The sequence below is a fragment of the Scleropages formosus genome, chromosome 13 (assembly GCF_900964775.1).
Source record: "Scleropages formosus chromosome 13, fSclFor1.1, whole genome shotgun sequence".
Taxonomy (NCBI): Eukaryota; Metazoa; Chordata; class Actinopteri; order Osteoglossiformes; family Osteoglossidae; genus Scleropages; species Scleropages formosus.
The window spans coordinates 10,505,792-10,527,662 of record NC_041818.1 but is presented as its reverse complement, the minus strand read 5'-3'; the positions used below and the strand labels follow the sequence as shown (position 1 = coordinate 10,527,662).

At 42.4% G+C, this 21,871-nt stretch overlaps 1 protein-coding gene across 11 annotated transcripts in view; it reads left to right on the top strand.

The window, feature by feature from the left end:
• LOC108925411 (spectrin beta chain, non-erythrocytic 1-like) overlaps window positions 1-21,871 on the top strand; it is a 54,711-nt gene that overhangs the window by 9,682 nt on the left and 23,158 nt on the right. Inside the window, exons 1-2 of one of the 11 annotated variants that reach the window (XM_018737302.2) lie at window positions 6,938-7,230; window positions 7,356-7,599. The exons of the other annotated variants lie outside the window; for them this stretch is intronic. Coding sequence (XP_018592818.2) covers window positions 7,494-7,599 — 106 coding nt within the window. The 5' untranslated portion in view covers window positions 6,938-7,230; window positions 7,356-7,493. Of the gene's footprint in view, window positions 1-6,937; window positions 7,231-7,355; window positions 7,600-21,871 lie in introns of those variants that run through there. 11 annotated transcript variants of the gene reach the window in all.

The window sequence follows — 21,871 nt, the reverse complement described above, 5'->3', positions numbered from 1 at the left end:
AAATACAAGATAAAAATATATGTGCAATTATGTATACTGTTGGAAAAATAAAAGTATATTAAATTAAATTAAAGATAACAGAGGAAATATTATTTCTATTGTAAGGCTTTTGTCCAGTGACTTGCAGTTTTACACATTTCTACACCTGAAGGTTTTGATGGAGCAGTTCAGTTTCTTGCTGTGGTTTAGTATGGTATATAGCCTTCATCGTACTTGAGCGGGTTCAGGTGATGTAGTGTTTTGTTGTACCCTAGTCTTTTTGTTTTTCATGCAGTGACTGAAGGCAAGCTGGCAGGGTGGCAGGGTATCTTGACTGAAGTGTGTTGATGGCTGTCTTCACACTTTTTCTTTTGCATCACTAAAGCTTCTGTCTGCGGCCCTGTTTTCTCTTCTGTGAACTGTCTGCTATACCTGCCTGTGCGCTTCACTTCTCTCTTTTTGTCCCTGTCTATACGTAGACCCAACTTTTCTGAAATGTGACCAGAATGGCCTGCAAAATTTCTTTTCAAATATACATCAAATGATATTTCATTTATAGTAGTATAATTTTTTTTGTATTTTTTCAAACACATCACATTGTTACTCTTGACATAAGGATGCTTGGCACTAACTGAAATTATTCATTTTATTCATATGATTGAATTTATTTTCTCCTCTCTGTGAAATTGTGTTTTTTAACTCAAACTTGCATACATCTATATAAATCCAGTGTTTTTCTATAGATGATGATCTGTCTGCTGAAATATGCAGTAGAATAGTTTGTAGGAGAGTCTGTGAAGGAGTTTTTGTTATTATTTTAATGGTTTTTTGCAGGTTTTTAACAACAGTATGAATAATTACAGAGAAAACTGAAAATGTGAACTTCAGATCTAGAGCTCCCTTTTTAAATTTGGCTGCAATAGCCATGAGATTCCAGCAGAGGGAAGCAGCAAATAATGACAAACTTATTTAATTACATAATGACAAAAATGAAAGAAAGGTTTACTTTTATTCATTTAGCTCACCCTTTAACACTAAGTCACTTTAGAGAAATCTACTTATTTACCCATTTATACAACTGGGTAGTTTTACTGGAATAATTCAGGGTGAGTATGTTGCTCAAGGGTGCCACAGCTGGAAGAGAGACTTGAACCTATGACCTTTGGGTCCAAAGGCAGCAGCTCTAACTGGAATTTTCTGGGATTTTTAATATATACTTTATATATGTATAGTAAACACTCAAAATAAGTGTTTCTCAGTACAGCCTTTGACAAAAATATATTTTTTCTCTATTTCTTCAGCAATAGTTTCAACCCTATTGTATGGATAAAATACAATATTATTATCACAGAATTAGTAACTCTTAAGTCCTTGTATGTCTGCATTTAATAACCACATCTGGATGATCCCTATGTAACAGGTGAAGCAAATCCTCACGATTATTACATCTATTTATGAAATAATAGTATGTAGCTGATTTTTATGAAAGCAGAATAAAATAGACCTGTTGAAGTCTACTCTAGTATGTCTTTCCTGAAATGTGCAGTACCAGATAAATACAGATAAGTACTAAAAGTGGAACTGGCTTTTCAGTTTGTCATGTACCAACAGATAAGTACTAGATAAATCTTAAATTATGTCTGATTACAGCTCAGACATTTTACTCAGCTTTATAGCTTTATGTGCCACTTACTTTCAGTTCACCTGTCAGATTTCCTGTTGTGAGTGAAAGTGTGTGTATGTTTGCCTTGTGATGGACTGATGTTTTGTCCAGGGTGTAGCCTTCTTTACACCCTGTATTTCTGGAATGAACTCCAGACTTCTGTGATCCTCCATTGGATAAGTAGTTGTTAATAATGAACAAATAAAATTTGATTGGGAACAAGAAAGCTCAGAAGTGAAGGGTAGAAATTTTCTGTTCTAATGGCCACAGTTTTTTGTTTTGTTGCATGTGGCAGATATGCTTTACACAGAGAATGAATGGTGAGCGGTTTCAAGATGCTTTAATCAATGTTGCAAACTTCCTGAACTGGATTTACCTGTGAGAAAGGTGGGTTGGTGCTCTGGCTTTGAGGCTGCCACCACATACGTGACAGCTGAATAAACAGGTCTTTAATGCTAAGTAAGTGATACGTGTGCTGTGTGATGTCACTGTGAGGCAACGGGTAACACTGGTGCCTCACAGTGAATGGGCTGTAGGTTTGGATTCTAAACCAGCTCAGTCTGAGAAGAGTTTGTATGCTTGCATTTCACTGTGGGTTTCCTCTAACATTCCACTGCCATGTTTTAGTGTCTGAGAATTTCTGTATGTTACTTTACTCTGTTGTGTAAATGGGTAGGTACTGGTAAGTAATTTGTGTGTAGTGTATCTTGCATTATATGTCTTGGGTGCCTTGGGCAAAGGCATGAGCTAAATAAATAACAATAATTGTGGGAAGGTAACAGCAAAGAAGACTTTGGTGTCTTTGCTGTGCTCTGAACTGCCTTTGAAAAGAAAAAAAAACAGATCTGTTTACCATGTTCGCTGTGAGTCATCTCGAATGTGGAGCATTCAGTAATGACTCATGATAAATAATGGTTAATAATGGTAATGGATGGAGCTCTGGTGCTGAGCAAAATGTCAAGCAATGTAGTGGTCTTGGGGTGGGTCTGATAGCAGGGTCCAGATTCACTATGATGGGAGATTTACAATGCTAATCCATGGGCTAGAAAGCTATGCAGATGTTTGCATTGTGGAAGTTCAAACAGATATATCCAACCATTGTTTACAGCTTGTTCAGTGGACAACAGTTGCATGGCGTGGTGTGGTGTGTGTTACACCCCCTTATTATCTGGGATGATATCTGAGGACAAGCAGGGGCTTGAAGTGCACATTTTTTTCTCTGCAGTGCTATTATCCCTGTGGGCCCAGGTGTGCTGATGGAGCCTCCTGTGGCAGCTCTGTTCCTCCCTCAACCTCCCCCCCATACTTTCCACCTCTCCCTTGTCTCTATGTTTCCCTTTCCTTGTGAAAGGGCAGACAGCTTCCAGGAAACTTGGAAGCTTCCTTATTTTTGGGAAATACACAAGAGAATATGGAATGATAAATGTTCCTGCCACGTGTATCAAAAATACTTTCAATGCTGTAAATCAGTTCAGTAAATACAGCATACATTGTGTTTTACCTAGTAATTTCCTATAATCATCACCTGTTTCTTCCTGCCCAGTGGAATTGCCTGATGCTACCAGTTAACGTTGTCTTGTCACCTTCTATTCCCATTTTCTCTCCCATTTTTCTCCTAGTAGAAGCCCTTCTTGTCTGCCTACGTGCTCCAATTCATCAGTCTTCGTACAATAAGTGTTGCAGCCTGCCCATTCAACTTGTTTTGTTCCTCTCATCCGTCCAAAGCTGCATTACAAATCCTGAACTGTGTTTACTTAAGGCAGTATAGTTGGCCTTTTCCATCCCCTTGTACCCCAAAACATCTACAGTAGATTCTTGAATAGATGCATGTGCTGGTCTCAGGTAGAATGACTGTAAGGGTGTATAAAAATACTGCAAGTTTTGCTGAGAGTCTGTGTGACGCATTATACCCTGACATTCCAGCTAGTTGCTGATGAAATTTTCATACTGGTTGTGTTTGCATGTGAAAACTGGTTATGGTGAGTATCAGATGTGTGGATTAGATAGATGTTTCATGTTCACTGAGTTAATGTGGAGAGCACTTCTGCAACTTTAGAAACTATGTATACCAGTGCTCACTTTGTCTTGGTTTGCCCTTTGAGAAAGTCGATTTAACTGCAGCTGACCAGAAATAGCAGGTTGGTTGTGTTTGAGAACATCCCCAGACTCTTGCTCCCACAGTGCGGAAGCATGTGGGAGTCCTGAGATTGCTGAGGTGTTTTTCACATGCTTCTTGGGGTATCTACATCCAAAACCAGGGCTCTTCAACTAGCTCTTCAAGTCCGACTCATAAATGATTTTCATCCAGCCTTTAAGCTGATTTTGAACATTAAACCCTATGCATTTATTCCTGCAAAAAAAAAACAAAAAAAAAAAAAAAATGCTGTCTTGATCAAAAATGCACCCAGTTAAAACTCTTCCAATAAGTAAATGCCTTTTCTGCTTTTTCCTGCCTCTTGTCAGATCCTACTTGGGTTTTTGTGACGCTCAAAGTTTAAGATAAACTTTTGAGATTTCGCCTCTTTGCTAGTTAGCAAATTTCTCAACAATGAAGAAGATGATAAAAATATAGTTTAATAACGATTGGATTGATGTTGAAACAAAACCAATGTGTTTTGTCCGTAATGAGGTCTGGCTCCAGCTCCCCGCCACTCTGCATGGGACAAGCGGTTTCAGATGGTGTGTGTGTGTGTGTGTGTGTGTATGTGTGTGTGTATGTGTGTGTGTGTGTGTGTGTGTGTGTGTGTTCCTCCCCTACAAGTAGCCAACTCCATCAGCGTCTGTGGGTTGCTTTTACTTCATATGAACCCAACTTTACAGCTATTGCTAAGCCAAGTAAGTGCAATTTTTGTCATTACAAGACAACTGGGGAGATGTTTACGTAAATAAGGTAAATCAGAGGTAAAGAAAAAGAATGTATCCTCTTCCCTCATCCTCAATCATCTTTGCTTCAGTCTCCCTTCTCCTGGCCCTTTACCCCTCTTCCTTGTTTTCCATACTTCCTGTGCAGTTCTTAACACTTCCCCACGTTCCAGTCTGCATGTCCCGTGTTTGTCCTTTCTGTGTTGCTGTCCTTGCCTGTGAAATAGGCTTTCCCACTGAATTGCACAGTTTTTATCAGACTTGGTAAAGTGGTGCCAAATGTTCAGTAAGCCCTGCTGTTTTTTGGAGGGTTGACCCTCATTTCCTGTGAGTAAAGCAGTGCTGAGGAATTGTCTGCATCAGAGTTACAGATTTTTCTGTTTGACTTACATTGTTTCTATGATGTTGTCTAAAATATTATCTGCTGTGCACTTCTGAAGTACACTTAAGATGACAGTTAAAGCCCTGCTTTCTCTGCGGATGCTGTTCATAATAACACTTAAAGGTTGATTAGTGCTTTTTAGAAAACTCTGCCGTGTACCCAAATGTTTTGGAGATGGTTTCCGAAATGCAAACTGCAAATTCACAGTTTTCACTTAATCACCGCCATGTTCAGCAACTCTGATTAAAGTGCAAACCCTGAAAAATGAAGCGTATTCTTTGTGATGTCATATTGTGCATATTATTAAGGAAATTTGTTGTGGAGGAGTGCTGAATCTTGATCTAACGAATTATGAGGCTGATACAGAAGTGGTGACTGTAAGCTGATTTGTACAGCAGGGCTCTCAAACTCAGCTTGTGTGCCGAGTGCTCTGTGAAGTCCAGCTACTTCAAGCACACTCGCTCCAGGAGAACCAGGTATCGTCTGTGTTTCCGTCCACCTGGTGGCGCCATTGTCAGTTTCATTAATAAAGCCTTTGGGCCAATTTGTTCAGCAGCATGTGCACAGCAGCACCATTCCTGCCCCATTCACTTGGACTGTTTTGTTCTTGATCGCAAGGTTGTTGGCTCCAGCTAGTGTGTGTGCGTAGCTGCTGTAGTAGGAACCTGTGATGCTGGACTCACTGTCATTTGGAGACAGTAAGCAATTGCATCCAGTCGCTGCATGCACTGAACTCTTTGTAATAGAGTTAATTAGTACAATAGGGTTTGTAAGATGTACACACAAATTTACTCATTTAACAGGTGCTTTTGTCAAAAGCAACATGCATCTCGAAGCAATACAAAAAACTGATTATATGAACAGGTGAGGTTTGGATGTAGACACGTGTTTCTTGAGTACACTCTATTTGCCACATACCACTATTTGAACCAGTATAAATTGCACGCAAAGGTGCATAATTACTTTCCATAATCAAACAAATTATTAAACTTTAAACACAACAAATACGTACCTGTTTATCAAGCATTTACAAGATCAGTAGAGAGGAGAGTGCGAAAGAGGTGAGTTTTGAGACCCTTCTTAAATGTATTGAGAGATTCAGCAGTTCCGAGTGAGAGGGGGAGGTCATTCCACCACATGAGACCCAGAACCAAAAACCTTTCTGCTTTTGATTTTGGACCTCTTATGCGTGGGATCACCAAGTGGACAGAGGTGAAGGAGTGTAGCAGTCTGGTCGAAGTGTAGCGAGAGATCAGGCCTTGTAGATATAGGGGAGCAGATCCATTGGTGGTTTTGCAGGCTGGAACCAGGGTTTTGAATTTGATATGGGCAGCTATAGGGAGCCAGTGCAGAAAGACAAGTAGGGGGAATGCATGGGAACATTTCGGCAGGTCAGACATGACTCCTCCAGACTGGTGCTCTGTTTGTAACCCAGGGACAAATTGAGGCTTTGTGGAAATTCCAGCCCATTATTGTTGACCATGGTTTTGCTTTCTGCTGCTGTCTTTGCTATGTGTGATGACTGACAGTTTCACTCATGCAGCTGAGCTCGGTGCGAGGACTGGATCTGCAGGGCTGTTACACAGGCACTGCGACAGGCCACATCTACAAGTCACAGCTGCGTTCCTACTGCTGAAGCATCTGCATGGTTTGCAGAGACTTCCTTCCTGCCTCAACGACTTTTTTTTCCTCTTCTTTTTTTTTTTTTAAATCTCCTGCAGAAAAGTAGAAAAAAGGGTGTAAAAGAAACAAAAATATTTGCCACCACCATCTCAGTGCAGATTGCACCACACCCTTTCCCATGGAATTTACTAAAAGTGGAACTGGCCTTTCAATTTGCCATGTACCAACACCTTTTGTAGTGGTACTGCCCTGCCCCGCCCCTGCCCCCCTGAGCAAGCACACCTTATGGTACTGTTCCCTCTCTCGGAGCAAGAAAGGAAGATCTGTTTGCACAGCAGGCCAACTGGGGGGGGCACCTCTCTGGGTGTATTCAAACAAGGTGTGTGTGTGTGTGCGCGCGCACGCGTGCGCATATGTGTCTGTGTGTAGTTGGTTTTGGAGGCAGGGCAGAGCCAGTCTGTGTGGGAGAGAGGACTTGTGGCTTTTGCCGTGGCCGTGAGGAGAAAAAAGTGGCCGTAGCTTCAAGGATCGAGGGAAAAGGGGAGAGGAGGAATCACTGGAAACACTCATTCCTGGTGGAAGTCAAGGCACTTTTTTCCTTGTAGAAACCAGCTTCCCATTTTTCTGGAAAGAGAAGAGGACCGAGGAAAAGAAGAGATACAAAAAGGAGGGAAACTTTAAGGCCGAGCAGAATGGCATTGTGGCAGCTTTTTTTGATGAGGTAAGGATAGAAGAACCTCACAGCTGAACTCCTGTGGAACAACAAGTGAAGCAACACTCTAGCCTGGACTGGAGTTTGACTTTATTTGACCAGGAAGAGCTTCTTTCTCCCCCCTCTTTGCTCAGGCATACAGAAATGGCCAGCTAAGAGTCCAGGATATCAGAAGGGCCAAGTTCTGTACCTGGAGATCTAGGTGTAAAAGAAGTTATAGAAGTGATAGAGCTGGGCAAGGTGAGGTGTGCGCCAGAAGCTGTAAAATAGGCATGGAGCTGGAGCGCAGAGCCAGCGAGTCCTGCCTGTCCCCGGCTGCCTTCGTCAACCAGGCCCAGTACTCTAACATCCTAGAGGGGAGATTCAAGCAGTTGCAAGGTGAGTACGCCCACAGGGAACTTGGATCTCCTGCGTTTTGTCTTCGCTCTCGCACAACTTTGGCAAAGCGGGCTTTGAAGTGCTGGAGTCGGATCGAAAGGGTGAAGCGAAGCAGCTCTTGTACAGACCCCAACTGGCAGGGAGGCGTAGCTCCTTCAGCACGTTAACAAGCAGTAGATCTAGTTACGTGTACTAACAGACTGAACTGGCTAATCTGCAGTGGATGTGGTGTGTCTCTTCAGCTAGTGTGCTTTCCTGTGCATCATGTTCTATTTTTGTCCTTTCTAACATCGTTCTGCTCTAGGCAGTATAATCGTTGTCTTTGATTAATTAGTCTGTGATGATGAGAAGATTGAGGAGATTATCGTATCACTTGTGAAAATACCACTGTAATTGTCAAGTGCTATAAACCCAGGTGGACTGTTTCACTACTGATGAAGTGTATTTTTGCCTATTTGTGGTTTTTCTTTCTAGCAGTCCAGTGAAAAGGGTTTGTGTCACTCTGACACTGCAGAACCCATTGTGACCTGGAGCACCATGTGTCTGTCTGTTTTTGTCTCTGTGTTTTAGCCATTTCATGTGCATGTTTATGAAAACTAGTACCATAAAGTGGTTCAGGGAAGTGGCCTGAATGTGTATGTTGTCTTACGTGTGTTTCGCCCCGGTCATCACGTGTCTTTCCTTTGCATGGTCAGTCCATTTTTAAAGCTTAATTTCTTTTCTTTTGTCTCAAAGGGTGCTGACAGTCTCAGATTTACATAGACTAATGTATTTGCTGATATGTAGTTCTTAATAAATTATCATTTTTATCTATGTGTAACTTGTTATAACTTGTAGAAACAAAGTGGCAGATTTGTGTTATATTGTTAGTTTTACCTTAAAACATTAGTCAGTCCACTAAATGTCCATCTGTGTGAAATGTAAAGCACTTCTGAACAAGGGCCTTGGCTGGTCCACATAACAAAAGCATGATTAACAATCATGGACGAATTGTGCTTTTTCTGATTTCATTTTGTTCTAATTTTCATTTGTGATTTCTCTAGGAGACATGCTTTAAAAAGTTCTGTTGATTTCCACACAAGTCTGTGTTTTTTGCCTTTTGCCACTAAACCAGTTTGATAAATTGGTGGTTTCTGCTAGCCTTGGACAGGCCAGTCCCAGCTCCGTTGATAGCACTCGCCTAATATCAGTGCATATGGTAACAGAGCTTGGTTTACTTTTAGGTGAGTCACACATTTAGGGGATTGGTCAATACCTAGCACCTCTGTGTTGTGAAACTGGATATCATCTTCAGCAAGAAATTGCCCTGTGTGGGCAGGGTTAGATACCGGAACAGGCCAGGGTTCGGGGGGGGGGGGGGGGGCGTACATACCAGAGTTTCTGCTTTTGATATTGATTTTTGTGCCACATTCTTGGTCCCCTCCCAAGATGACAGAGAAGATAGCCTCATGTACAGAAACCACAGATATGTTTTTCTCTTTGCCTAGGGGCTTAACGTTTGTGTATTTGACTTCTGTTCCAATCAAGTTACTAGTAAAATGATGAGGTGCAGGATGTTTGTGTTTGTGTGCGCGCGCACGTGCATGTACACTTGAAGCCCCTGGAGCAGGTGAGGTATTTTGGTTTTTGCCATGTTGCAGTGTGTGTTTGTTGCAAAGGTGTTGTGAGAAACTGGAAAAGTGGACTAGCCAGTCCAACTGCTCCTGGCCAATTCCTTCTCTCTGTGTGTTTGTGCGTGTGTACTCATGCGCGTGTGATAACCACACTTTGCGTAATCCAGCAGTGTCCCGCAGACCTCCACCTCTGTCTTAGCACACAGTCAGGCTGAAGAATGCTCTAGGTGCCAACCAGTAGCATCAGATGTTGAGTTAATTATCAGACGCTTGTACATTCGCACACTACCACTTTTACATTGGTAAGTGGGTTGGGATTTTATTACAGTAACTTGGTGAGATCCACTTAAGGATGCAACAGGAGGGTCACTCCTGGAACTTCAACCCTCACTCCTGCGTTTTCAAACTACCAAATAACTCCGTGACCTGCTGTCACCCGAAACGGCAGCCTGTCCTGGTAAATGTTTTTAGTCCCTTCTCCCAGGGACTCGGTCTCTCTCCCTTGTGACCCGTCCACAACACACAGCTTTCTTTCCATAGGAGAATTCAAGCTTCTCAGCTTGAAACACAGCAAAACTGCTGTACTGGACAGGGACATCTTAAAGTAGCTGTCATACCTTCAAGCAGTGTTTTCCTAGGATGCGTTTTATTGCTAAGGGTTAGTTTACTCAGTGATAATGCAGTGCTGTAAAGCTATCGCTTACATATACGAAGGTGTTTTTTTTAATGTTTAATAGATTTTTGACTCTATTTGAAGAGTGCTTTGTCCTAGGCAATTCTGAAACAGATTTTGTATTCCTGAAGTGTCTTTGTGCACATAACATGTTTGGAGTGTGCTAGTATGTCTAGTTCACAATTATACATTTATTTATTTAGCAGACTCATTTCTCCAAAGCAACTTCCAACGAACTCTATGTAGTGTTATCAGCCCACACACCTTATTCACCAAGGTGACTTAGACTGTTAGATACACTACTTGCACTGGGTCACTCATCCATACATCAGTGGAACACATTCTCTCTGTCATTCACACACTATGGGTGAACCTGAACAGCATGTCTTTGGACTGTGGGAGGAAACCCACGCAGATGCAGGGAGAACAAGCAAACTCCACACAGACTGAGCAGGGATCAAACCTACCTCCTCTCACACCACCCAGGTGCTGTGAGACAGCAGCGTTACTCGCTGTGCCACCGTGCCACTCAAACTCTTGTATGGAAAGGTCTCTGTCAGCTTTTCACTGTTTTACTGACCTGGCAGCAGGGTCATGTGGAATAAGTCAGATCCTTGGGGTCATTTCACAGGTGTGAAAGTCACAGCAGCAGTGAGACGCAGTACCACTGGTCACCAGTAGAAGAGCAGTATTAACTGTCTAGGTGATGAAAGTCATAGAGCGCCTGTACTGTGACCTCTGTCTGGTTTTCCTTATTCAGGGCTTCAAGGTAAGGAAAACTAGTGTACAGTACATCTGGGGCACCGTGTTAACCCTCCTCTTTCTCTTAGTACTTGTTGGTTTGTTTTCCATTTCTGGCACGCCATGCTAATTGAAATACATGTCATATATTCAACAATATATGTTCAGCTTTTTCTTCCTGGTTTGAAGACCTCACACAGTTGCATGGTGTTTTTTTGTCTGATTGCCAAATGAGCTTTGGTTGTTCTCCTTTGTGCGGTTCTACTACAGTCACCAGCTCAAAGTTTGCATAGTATCTCTTTCACCCTCAAATTTGAGACATGCTACAGATGCTCTGTTCTGTTTCACTTTTTGTTGAGGGTGTAATAATGGAGCCCATCTTGAATAGTCCACAGATGTGATTTCTCAGACTTTCTTGTGGGAGGTGGCATTGCAATGGTAGAAGGTCAGTGTAAGCATAATGTCTGTACTGTGTGTCTCTTGCTGTCCTGTCCCCATGTGAGCCGCTCAGCCCTGTTATCAGTGCAAACAGCAAAGAAAGGAGATAAGCTGGGAGTGTGCGGGTGAAAATCAGGTCTTCGGTCATCGTCCCTCAGTTCAGTGCATTCTCTGATACAAGTCCAGCCCTCAGTTTGTCATATTCTTTTGCTAATATACAAATGTATTTGTAGTTTTTTTTGTTATTACTGGCATTTGCCTTATTTTTATTCCAATTTTTGCTGTTATGCCGTCACTCAGTTTGGGATCCAAGTCCTTTGGTGGAAGCCTGTCCCAGTTTACTCACCGAGAATCATAATTATGACAAAGAACAGAGGCGCAGCTTTTCCTATAGCATCACCCTTGGTGTTAGCCCTGGCTGGAATTCTACAGTATGCCATTCCATGAATGAGCTTATCTAGCTAGGTGCGGGACTTGTCCCAAAGTTGAGTTTATTTGCATTCATTGCTCACATTCCCTCTGCTTTATGAAACTGAGTGTATCAGTGGATGCTTGACTTGCCATGCGATATTTGTACATTGAGTAGATGGCATGAAGTTATGGCAGAAGCAAGATAAGAGATTAAAGCACTGGATTTAGAAGCCAAAGTTTGTGCTTGAATATTTTCAGTTCATGCATTCTAGTGTACAAATGTTAGCCGTGCGCAACTGGACTTAAGGTGTGTAGGATGATTCAGGTAAAAGTGTCCGCAGTGCAGTTTGACTGAGTTCAGCGGAGTGGAGTTGCGCTTTTCTGTGGTGCTTTGTAGTATAGTATTTGGCTCTGCTTATGTTTCAGTTCAGGTATGTGATCATTAGGTCAAATGACGTGTTTGCACATGTCCGTAATTGAAGCAAAGGGTAAAACCTGCAGAACGATCCACTGCTATTCAAGGGCCGTCTGGCGCTTTTGTGCTTGGGCTGTGATTGTTTGCACTTACTGTAACACTTACTCGATGGTTGTATATCCATTATCCATTCATGTTGACCTCCTGGTTTCTCTCGGAGGATGTTTAGCCTCCTGTCTGTTCACCCATCTATGGCTCCACCTGACCACACCTCACTTCACCTTACCTCCACTCACTGCTCTTGACCCTCAGTGGTTCTGCTGTGAAGCCAGGACACTGGGCTGCTGTTCAATAGTCCTGCATAACTGTGGATCATCCTGTAGAATTTCCACAGTATTAGATTTAAGGATTTAAGTCTTTGTGTACTTTTAGCTTGAATTTGACACTTTTTTTTTTGAAGCAACAGTGTTAAAGTTAAAAAAAAAAAAACCTCACAGCTTTTTTGTAATTTTTGTCCCAATACAGTAAATTGTATAGATAAACTTGGCCAAGAAAAATCTATTTTATTTATTAATGTGTGACAGATTATGAATATTTGTATTGCTGAGATTGTGTGTGTGGCTTTGTGCATGATCATATGACAGATGTAATTTATAATTTTGCACGTGTTTACTATGTGTTTTTGATTGTCGAAGGAAACTCAGTTGTGCTCAGCAGTTACATACACACCACTGGCTGTGAAACTACAGCCTGCGTGGTAGCTATGACATACGGGAGGAGTTGCACCCCACCGGAAGGAAACTCTTTTCAAGAGTACTTGTATAATCAAGGGTTCCCTGCCTTGCTGGAACTGTATTTCTTTTAAAGACCACCACACTATAGTTAGTAAATACTTTGCTTGTTTGCGTGTTTCTGTGTGAGATGGTAATGTGCCTCTGTGGCAAGTGATGGTAATGACCGCTGCTGGGGAACGGCAGGGTGGAGAATATAGCTCCCAGACAAGATTAGGCCTCGATTAGAGCCTTGATTAGAGGTATGCTCCCAAAGTCCTGCTGTGAAATGGTTTCCATGGCATGAAGGATAAACAAACATTGGTATTTGGCTTATTTTAACTGAATTTTGGTGTATACATACACACCTGCTGTTTTGCGATTGCATAACTTTATGCCAGCGTGTTCCATTCAGATCAGAGAGGAGTGTTGCTGTTGGACATACACCGGTGGCATGGTGGACACGAAAACACACTTTCTGCCTCGGTGCTTCCTACCGTAGTTGCTATAGGGTGTGGTTATCACTGTAATTTTAGGATTTGCAAGGTTTTTCATGAAATACCACCGTTTCATAGCAGACGTAGGTAAGGATTGAATGAAATAATTAAAATGAAGTCTGTATGATTATAGGCCTCAGCTTGTCCTTGTGTTCATGATTTTTATGTTAGTTTTCCTGGAATTATCACATCACACATACAAACAACCCACTGTTATTAAGGTCCTGTTTGTTGCATTGCTCTGTGTATACAATTTCTGTAACATCTAGCAGGTATTCAGAAAATCCCTCAGCAGTGCAGCCAAATCAAGACAAACCAGTTTCTTACAGTAGTGTGAAATGCCAGTAAACCCCAGCAGTCCGGTATCAGCATTCCTCCCCCACCCCCTCACCATCTCCACCTGTTTTCTGTTTGCTTTATATGTAGTATTCCCTAGAAACGTGTAAGAAACACACTTTAGTTATTTATCTAAAAACTTATCCGCTGTACTCTTTTTGGCTTCACACAGCCTAAAAGCTGTTTACACCTGTTAGCACCTGGTATTTCAGAAGCAGAACATCCCACAGTGTGCATATCTGTCACTATCACAGTAGGCATCGTGGCACGGTCTTCTGATAAGCTACTGTGGCCTTTAGCAGCTGATGAACACACTTTGTTTGGGAAATACTGTGGCATGATGTTGGGTACCTTGTTGTGGCACAGATGATACAATGTTCCTCTCATGATCTCTGTACATGCTGGAATGTTCAGCCCAAGGTGAAACCAAAGATGTACCATTTGGGTACACCTGAGATATTAATTTCTAAAGTTTTGGTTAAACTGAGATTGTTTTTGGATTATTTTTAAAAGTAGGGGTGCGGTGGCGCAGTGGGTTGGACCGCAGTCCTGCTCTCCGGTGGGTCTGGGGTTCGAATCCCGCTTGGGGTGCCTTGCGGCGGACTGGCGTCCCGTCCTGGGTGTGTCCCCTACCCCTCCGGCCTTATGCCCTGTGTTGCCGGGTAGGCTCCGGTTCCCCGTGACCCCGTCAGGGACAAGCGGTTCTGAAAATGTGTGTGTGTGTGTGTGTGTGTATTTTTAAAAGTTTACAAGTTTTTTGATTTACGTGCTCCCTCAAATGACTGCATGAATGTACTATTTGATCAACAGCGCACATGCTGGTTTTGTTTTAAGTGTCAAGGTGATGAGCTGTCACAGAAGTGGCAAAGTGGTGGAACACCTACACTTACTAGCAAGGTTGTAGGTTTAATGTCTGGGACAACACTTCCAAGGCCTCGATGTGCTAAGACAGATCTGAGCTGCGTTTTTTGCTCGTCACAACCAGGAATCCTGACCTGTTGAATAGGCTTCCACCCTTCTGTGGAGGCATGGTTCAAATGGGCCATGGTTTATAGTCTGGTCTCTGAGATGCCTGCTGGTTTTCTGGTTAACAGCCAAAATGGTCTTTGCTTCCCTGTACAGCTTCATGCTAAGTGTGAAAGAGCCATAGATGTTGTTGTCATGGATGTGGACCAGATTTGAACCCATCAGCAACTCCCTGCTCCCTGGGCAGTCAGCGAGACAGTTTAAAGAGTAGAGTCTCTTGTCAGCTTGCAAGGAGGCCCAGGCAGCGATGACTATCAGGGTAAACAGAGTGGAAGCTGCTGTTGTGCCAACAAGGTACAAGGTCCTTGGACGTGAGGACATGTCTGAGTTCTGAAGCCCTGTTGTATGCAGCCCATGTTTGTGTTTACAGTGAAAGTTTCCCATTTCCTTGTGGTTACGGACAGCAGGCACAAGTCATTCAGGACTCCAGTCATCTTTGACTGTGAATGTCTGTGTTTCTCATGTTGCATGAATTCAGCAACAACCCCACTTCTACATAGGAAAACAGTCCCTTTGGGGAGAAAAGCAGCAACAGAGCACATTACCGACTGACGCTTTGTCCCAGTTCCCCGTTCCTCAGTTGCCTGTACTCAGGACTCATTTGTGATGGTCACAGAGCATTTTGCTGATAAGTGAAACCTTTGGAATGACTGTACTCTTCAGTTCACTGCTAGACTGCCTTCTCTGCCAGACTTGGAACTGTATGACTGGATTTGTCTACCATGTGTAAGTGTAGGTGACTGGCTATATCCTGCATAAGTGGGCTGGGAAGAGTCCATTTTTCCAAGTCTGGGTTTCAGCAGTCTAGAGTGTGGCCTGGAGTCATGGGGTACGCACACACACCACAATTTAGAATCACAAACTGACTTCAACCCACTTGTCTTTGGACTGTGAGAGGTAACTGGAGCACCCAGAGAAAACCCACTTAAACTCGGGGAGAACAAGTAAACAGTCACATAGATTGAACCTACACGTAAGGCTCAGATACTGTGAATCAGCTGCACTACCTGCTCTGCCACTGTGCCAACAGGCAGGACAGTTTCACTAAATAATAACAAACACTGTATTTCTGCTTCAGTTTTACAAAAAAAAAAACAAACCTTTTTGATCCCATGATCTTATGAGGGATCATCATGGATTTTTGGCTATAGGTGTCATTGAAGGGATATCTCAGTTGGAACTGACACTGGGTGCTAGAGTGCCTGGCATGGTATGTGAGAGGGAGACTGTGTGGACGTCTTCCTGCCAGTTGACCTTCAGTGACCTCTTCATCATGTGTTGATGTGGGAGGGGGAAGTGCCTCACAGTCAGTTGGTTATCTGGAGCTCTACCTCAGGCCTGGTGCTGTCACAACATGACCAGCCTTACCTGGAATGTTCCAGCTCTTCATCTTACCTGACACCCTGACTTCCCCGATTCAGTTAACTACACGGTAAAATACTTTACTTCAGGTGTTCCTGCATGTTTGTTTGATAACGCCTCATAATTTAATGCATGGCAGGATGTGGTGCTAGTGAGCAGGAGCTGGATGTGGTGCCATAAACCCAGAAAAGTGTAATTTTACAAACCGTGGTGCATGTTTCAGTCTGAGACTTCTGAGCATAAAGCAAATGAGGTGTGCAGTCTTGATGCAAACATTGAGAATGTCATTAAAAATAAATGGGTAAAATCCTAATAAGAATATACAGTAGATATAAGTTCTTTGTATTTTTTTTAAATCTGATTTTAACTTCATAACATAAAACTTTTTAGTGAATTGCCTTTTGTCAGAAGGATTATCCATACAAAGACAGGCATGCACACAAAATGATATTACTTGAAGGACTTTACCTGCTGTGGTTCTGTAACATTGAGCTGCGATTAGAGAGGAGGGATTTCTGCATTTTGAATGTTTCTGGGCTCAAGAGGTATTTTGTCATGTGGATGGAATGGTGTGGCACACTGACCATACTTGAGTATGGTCACTTTTTTTTTTTTTTTTTTTTAGTTTGGAACACAATGTCATTTGGAATGTGAGTCCTCCAAATGTGCAGGGAGACCTGCCCTTTCTCTGGTCTGCAGATCTGTATGAAACTACCCAGCAGGCAGTGGGGCAGAGGTGCTAGCTATTGCAGGGTTCTTCTTACCCACAGCTTATATTCTGGAAGGAGATGCTTCTTGTGAGTAATGGATCTCCCCTTGAGAATGAAGTAAAGATTCTCCAACCACAACCTTTTACCTGCAGCTGTGATACAGTACACCCATTAGTCACATAGCTAGTAGTTTGGTCTGTGAAATCACACTGTTCATCGAATCCCAGTTGTGTGGGGATAATTCACTAGATTTTGCCAGAAAACAGCCAGTTTGACACCACTGAGGGACAAAAATCTTTTGGGTTTGAGATTCCAGGTGTGTATTTCTGTTCCAAAATATATGATGCAAGGAGGTATATTGAATAAAATACCCACGGGGGAGTAAATGACCACATAATGGAAAAAGACTCTGCTATATTGCTTGTTGTATGAAGAAAGGTTATATATTTGCATAAGCTGTTGTGGTAATTTTTAATTGTAAAGGACCCTGTTATATGAGGTCCGAGTGTATTTGCTTACAGGTTTCCTGTAGAAGCCCTGCAGTTGCATGTGATCTGGACATCATGTAAGTCCAAACTCTGCAGAAGTTTTGTGTTTGGTGTACTACTTTTTTTTTTTTTAAACTCAAAGTTGCCTGTAAGTATTGCGTATGGCCATCAGGGGTGTAGCATTTTTGCAACGTTATAGGAAAATTGCAATAATGGTTTGTTCTTGCTTGTCTGCATTTGCTCAGGATGCAGTCCTCCTCATTTGGAGCAGTTCTGTGAGACCCTGTAGAGCATTAATATTTGATAAATGTCTCATTATACCCAGTCGTCATCTCAGTTGCTTCCTTTTCACACCTGAACATATAGACTGGCACAGAAAGTGTTATTGCTTATCTGATACTTACTGTTCAAAAAACTCCCTCTTCTTTCTGACCTGTTTCAATCTGCGTGTGTGTGTGCGCGTTTGTGCGCTCACATCCGTAGGTGACAGCATGGACCAGTTATGCATTACGCTACAGTGTCAAATGTACTTCATAAACAAAAGTAATACTTTCAGGAAATCACTTGTACAAATATTTTAGAAATGCAGAGCACTGCGAGACGTGTGCGTAATGTAAAGCTTCTGTGACAGTATGTTTTACAGGCTGGTGGAAGGTGGTGCAGTTCCTCAGGAAAGGATTCACAGTATTCTGCTGATTTGAGGATTGGGCTTTCTGCATGTTCTCTTTGCCCCAGTGCAAACTGTCTCCCTCCAAAATTTTGGTGTGACTCTGTCTCTGAACCTGGAGAAACACAACAGCTTTTCACTGTGGGTGCGTATTTGTTTGGCTGTGCGTCTGCTGAACATACCTGGAACGAGTGTGACCAGACGTGGCCTCCTTTCAAATGGCTTTCTGGCTCTGGCTGCTGTCCTTTGCCAAGAGAGTGGACGGTACAGGGGTGACAGATCAAAGGGACCCAGGAGAATTCCACCCCTTTTGCCTGCCCTGTTGCTGGTTTCGCTATGTCTTTCTTTGTCAGCAAACCGATTAAATCAAGTTCCTTCCCAGTTTTAACCTTCTGGTTCCAAGAAGGTCATTTTTAGATAGACCTTTTAGCGACTTGAAAGTTAACTTGCACACACACACACACTCTTTCTGAACCGCTTGTCCCATACGGGGTCGCGGGGAGCCGGAGCCTAACCCGGCAACTCAGGGCGTAAGGCTGGAGGGGGAGGGGACACACCCAGGACAGGACGCCAGTCCGTCTCAAGGCACCCCAAGCAGGACTTAAACCCCAGACCTACCAGAGAGCAGGACCCGGTCCAACCCACTGCACCACTGCACCCTCTGCAGTTAATTTATATTGCAAAGTAAAAATAATATAAAATCGCAAAACATTGTTGATAGCATAGGCCAAACGGAGTCATTTTAAAGACATGGTAACAGCAGAATGCGCAAAGTAACATGGCAGGCACACATAGTTGCTTGGGAAGTCTGTGTTTGTCATAATTATAACTGAGGACATACGGCTCTGTGTAGCATTTTTAGTACAGCTCAGAAGTTGTCTCACGATAGTAGGCTACAGTTCAGTTTTCACTCTTGAAATGACAAACACACCTTTACCACTGCATTATATGAAGGATGATGCAAAGTTGAGGCAGTGTGGTTTTAAGAGTGTGGTAATCGGGGCAGCTGTAAAAATTAAAGGTTATGTGTAATTTAAATTACACCCCTGGTGCTCTTGTTTGTTCAGCACCTCCACTAGTGACAGCAGAGAATTTGTATTGCAAATCAGTCCTATTTTTGCACACAGATGAGCAGGGTGTGATTTCAGTGTGTCTCCCACTTACTGTCTGGATGTTTTTTCAAAGCTCAAACCACGCTTCCACTGTTACACACTGTCCTTGACTAGTCTGGTAGAAACCAAATAATTTAACGGTGCAAAAATATATAGGCAATATTTTCTTGTTTTCATATTGTCAGTTTTTTTCCTCCTCCAAATGGCTATAAATTGTATCTGTAAAATATAAAAATATTTTCATTGACAAGTGTTTTATTTGGTCATGCTTGATTTGTGAGATAGTGATGTCACTCTTTTTGGTATCAGACTCTGTATGTTAACTTATTTTGAAAATGTTTCCCCTAAACCGGATGCATCTGTAACTGAGAGGTTTTTTTACCATGACAGGCCTTTGTTGTACCAGTTACAACTGAAAGTGTCATGTGGTTTTGCTGCTGGAAGGTAACACATCTGGCTGCACATTGCATTAGATAGCCTTGATGTCAGCTGAGATACTCATAAGTGCTCTTTATTAATTTCACTTAAGCAAAATGCTCCTGTATGGTCAGTAGTGTTCTTATTAGAAATGGCTCCATTTTAACATTCAATGTATACAATTAGAAAATTCAGTTTCAAGAATTACAGTGTGTGTTAATGGTGTAGGATGAAACTAGGTAGAAAAGATGAGTGGAGTGTCCTGGTGGTTTTCTGATATGCCAGTTCAGATGAAACGACATAGATACTTGTTTTAAGACTGTTGGAGATGAATAACCAGAAATCTAGTGAACTGAGTTCTGGCTTTTTTTTTTTTTTTTGGTCCCATTGTGTTTTATGCAATTTATTTACTTGACATTTACATTGAAGCTTATACATTTTTTTTTCTGTTTTTCCCTGTCTCTCCTAGAGAGTTTACAACAAAATGAAATCAGTTGTTTTACATTTACAGGAGACTAATTTTATTTCCATCTTCTGACTTTTGTGTCCATTGAAGCAGAGTCTTTAGCATAGCTGTTAAAGTTATTCCTGGGCAGCTGGGCATGAAGATGATCTGCCCAAAAACAGTCTTGCATGCCAAAACCACAAGCCCTACACAACTTCCAGGAATTCCATTTATGTCTTTATGTCCTATGTCCTTTCCACAGTGTTGTCTTTGAGACCAATACATCCTAGAACCATTAGGATGAGTATAAACTGTGCTGAAAAGATCTAACAGTTACTCCTGAAGATAACTACCACTCCAGATGCACTTTGCCTTGGAGTGGGGTCATGGGTTACTGCTGGAGGGAGTTGGGGGTTCAAGCTTACGATGAAGTTTTGGTGACTTTAATTGACTTGTATGGCTGGAGAAGACATGTTTGTCATTAGGATGGTAAGGAAAACATTTGAAACTTCTTGTGAATCACCGGGGGTCCACGAGAAGGGGCAGCGTGTGATTTGCCCTACAGGCACATTCCTTTCATTCGTGTTTCTGAACATGTGTGTGTTTTATTTAGAGGCCTGAAAGTGCTGCACTTCAGAAAGTACTAGTGGTGTGAGGAGGCAGGCAGCGACATCCCGGTCCAAGTCTATAGCACAGGCACATGTGATGAACATAACTGAGATATTTTGTTTCAGGGTGTTTTCTGGCAAAACTGGTTCTGAGTGCTGTAGTAGATCAAGGGTCATATGATACATGTGTAAAATAGAATGTAAGTTTTTAGGTAATGATGCAGCAGTCCTTGTGTAACCCTTTGACCACCGATTTGCATGAAATGTCAACTTGTCATTTATTATTCTTGGCATGCATGCTTTCAAAGGGAAAGGAGATTCAAGTCCTACATTTTTAGACTGTCTTCATGTGAAACCATTAAGTATTAACTACAATCCACAACCTCCTGTGGGTTTTTAAAAATTTACGGGTCCTTGCCTTATGGGACACAGCCCAGCTTTTGTTTCTCAGTGTTACCTTTATAACTAAGCCTTGCAAGTAAGTAACTCATCAGACTATTAACTTCACTGCATTAACTTTTCATCTTCAGGCAGGAATGCAGTTGCTAATAATTCCATTAGAAGCAGCTGGACTGTAATTGAACTATAGTGAAGCACAGGAGTTACTTGTGCTCTAATAATAATTTTGTGGGCTGTTTGTACAACAGCTACCACTGTCCATGGTAAGAATGATGGTTGCTGCCACAAATGAAGCAAAGGAGACCCTAATGTGGGTCTTCAGGTTGTTTCTTCGCTGTTTGTTCTTTCGGAGCCATTAGTCATTCAGCTTAAGAAGCCTTGATAAATCTTTCAGACTGACCATTTAATTTTTGTTCAACCATAACTTCGACAAAGATCTTTGCAGCTCGTACATAGGCTTGCTGTTACGTTTTCTTTCTTCATCTGCTTCTCTGTAATGCTATGTGACCATGCTGTCACAGCCATTCTTATTCTTGTTAAGTGAGTGAGAAATATGTTGCTTAAAAACAAGGCATTCACTCACAATCTCTCACACACACACACACACACACATTTTCAGAACCGCTTGTCCCATACGGGGTCACGGAGCCTAGCCGGCAACACAGGGCGTAAGGCCGGAGGGGGAGGGGGCACACCCAGGACGGGACGCCAGTCCGTCGCAAGGCACCCCAAGCGGGACTTGAACCCCAGACCCTCCGGAGAGCAGGACTGTGGTCCAACCCACTGCGCCACCGCACCCCTGTTCACTCACAATCAATAACTACTTATCTTAAAACTGGGTTCTGGTGAGGCAGAGCCTATTCCAGAAGCATACGGTGCTAGTCAAGGCAGGGTACACCCCGGGTGAGATACTACATCAAAGTGTTGAAACAGGGCAGTTATGTTAAAATAATGAGTGTTGCAGTTTAGATGAATGCTACAAAGTATAGACTGCACAAAAATACAACTTCCTCTGTGGAGGGTGGAGAAATACTGGATTACCGTAATACAGATTACCTACAGGGGAAATGTGTGGTTGATTTCTGTCCTCTCCCTCAGGCAGAAAAGGAAGTTAGCTAATTAAGGCACGTTGCAATTCTTACAG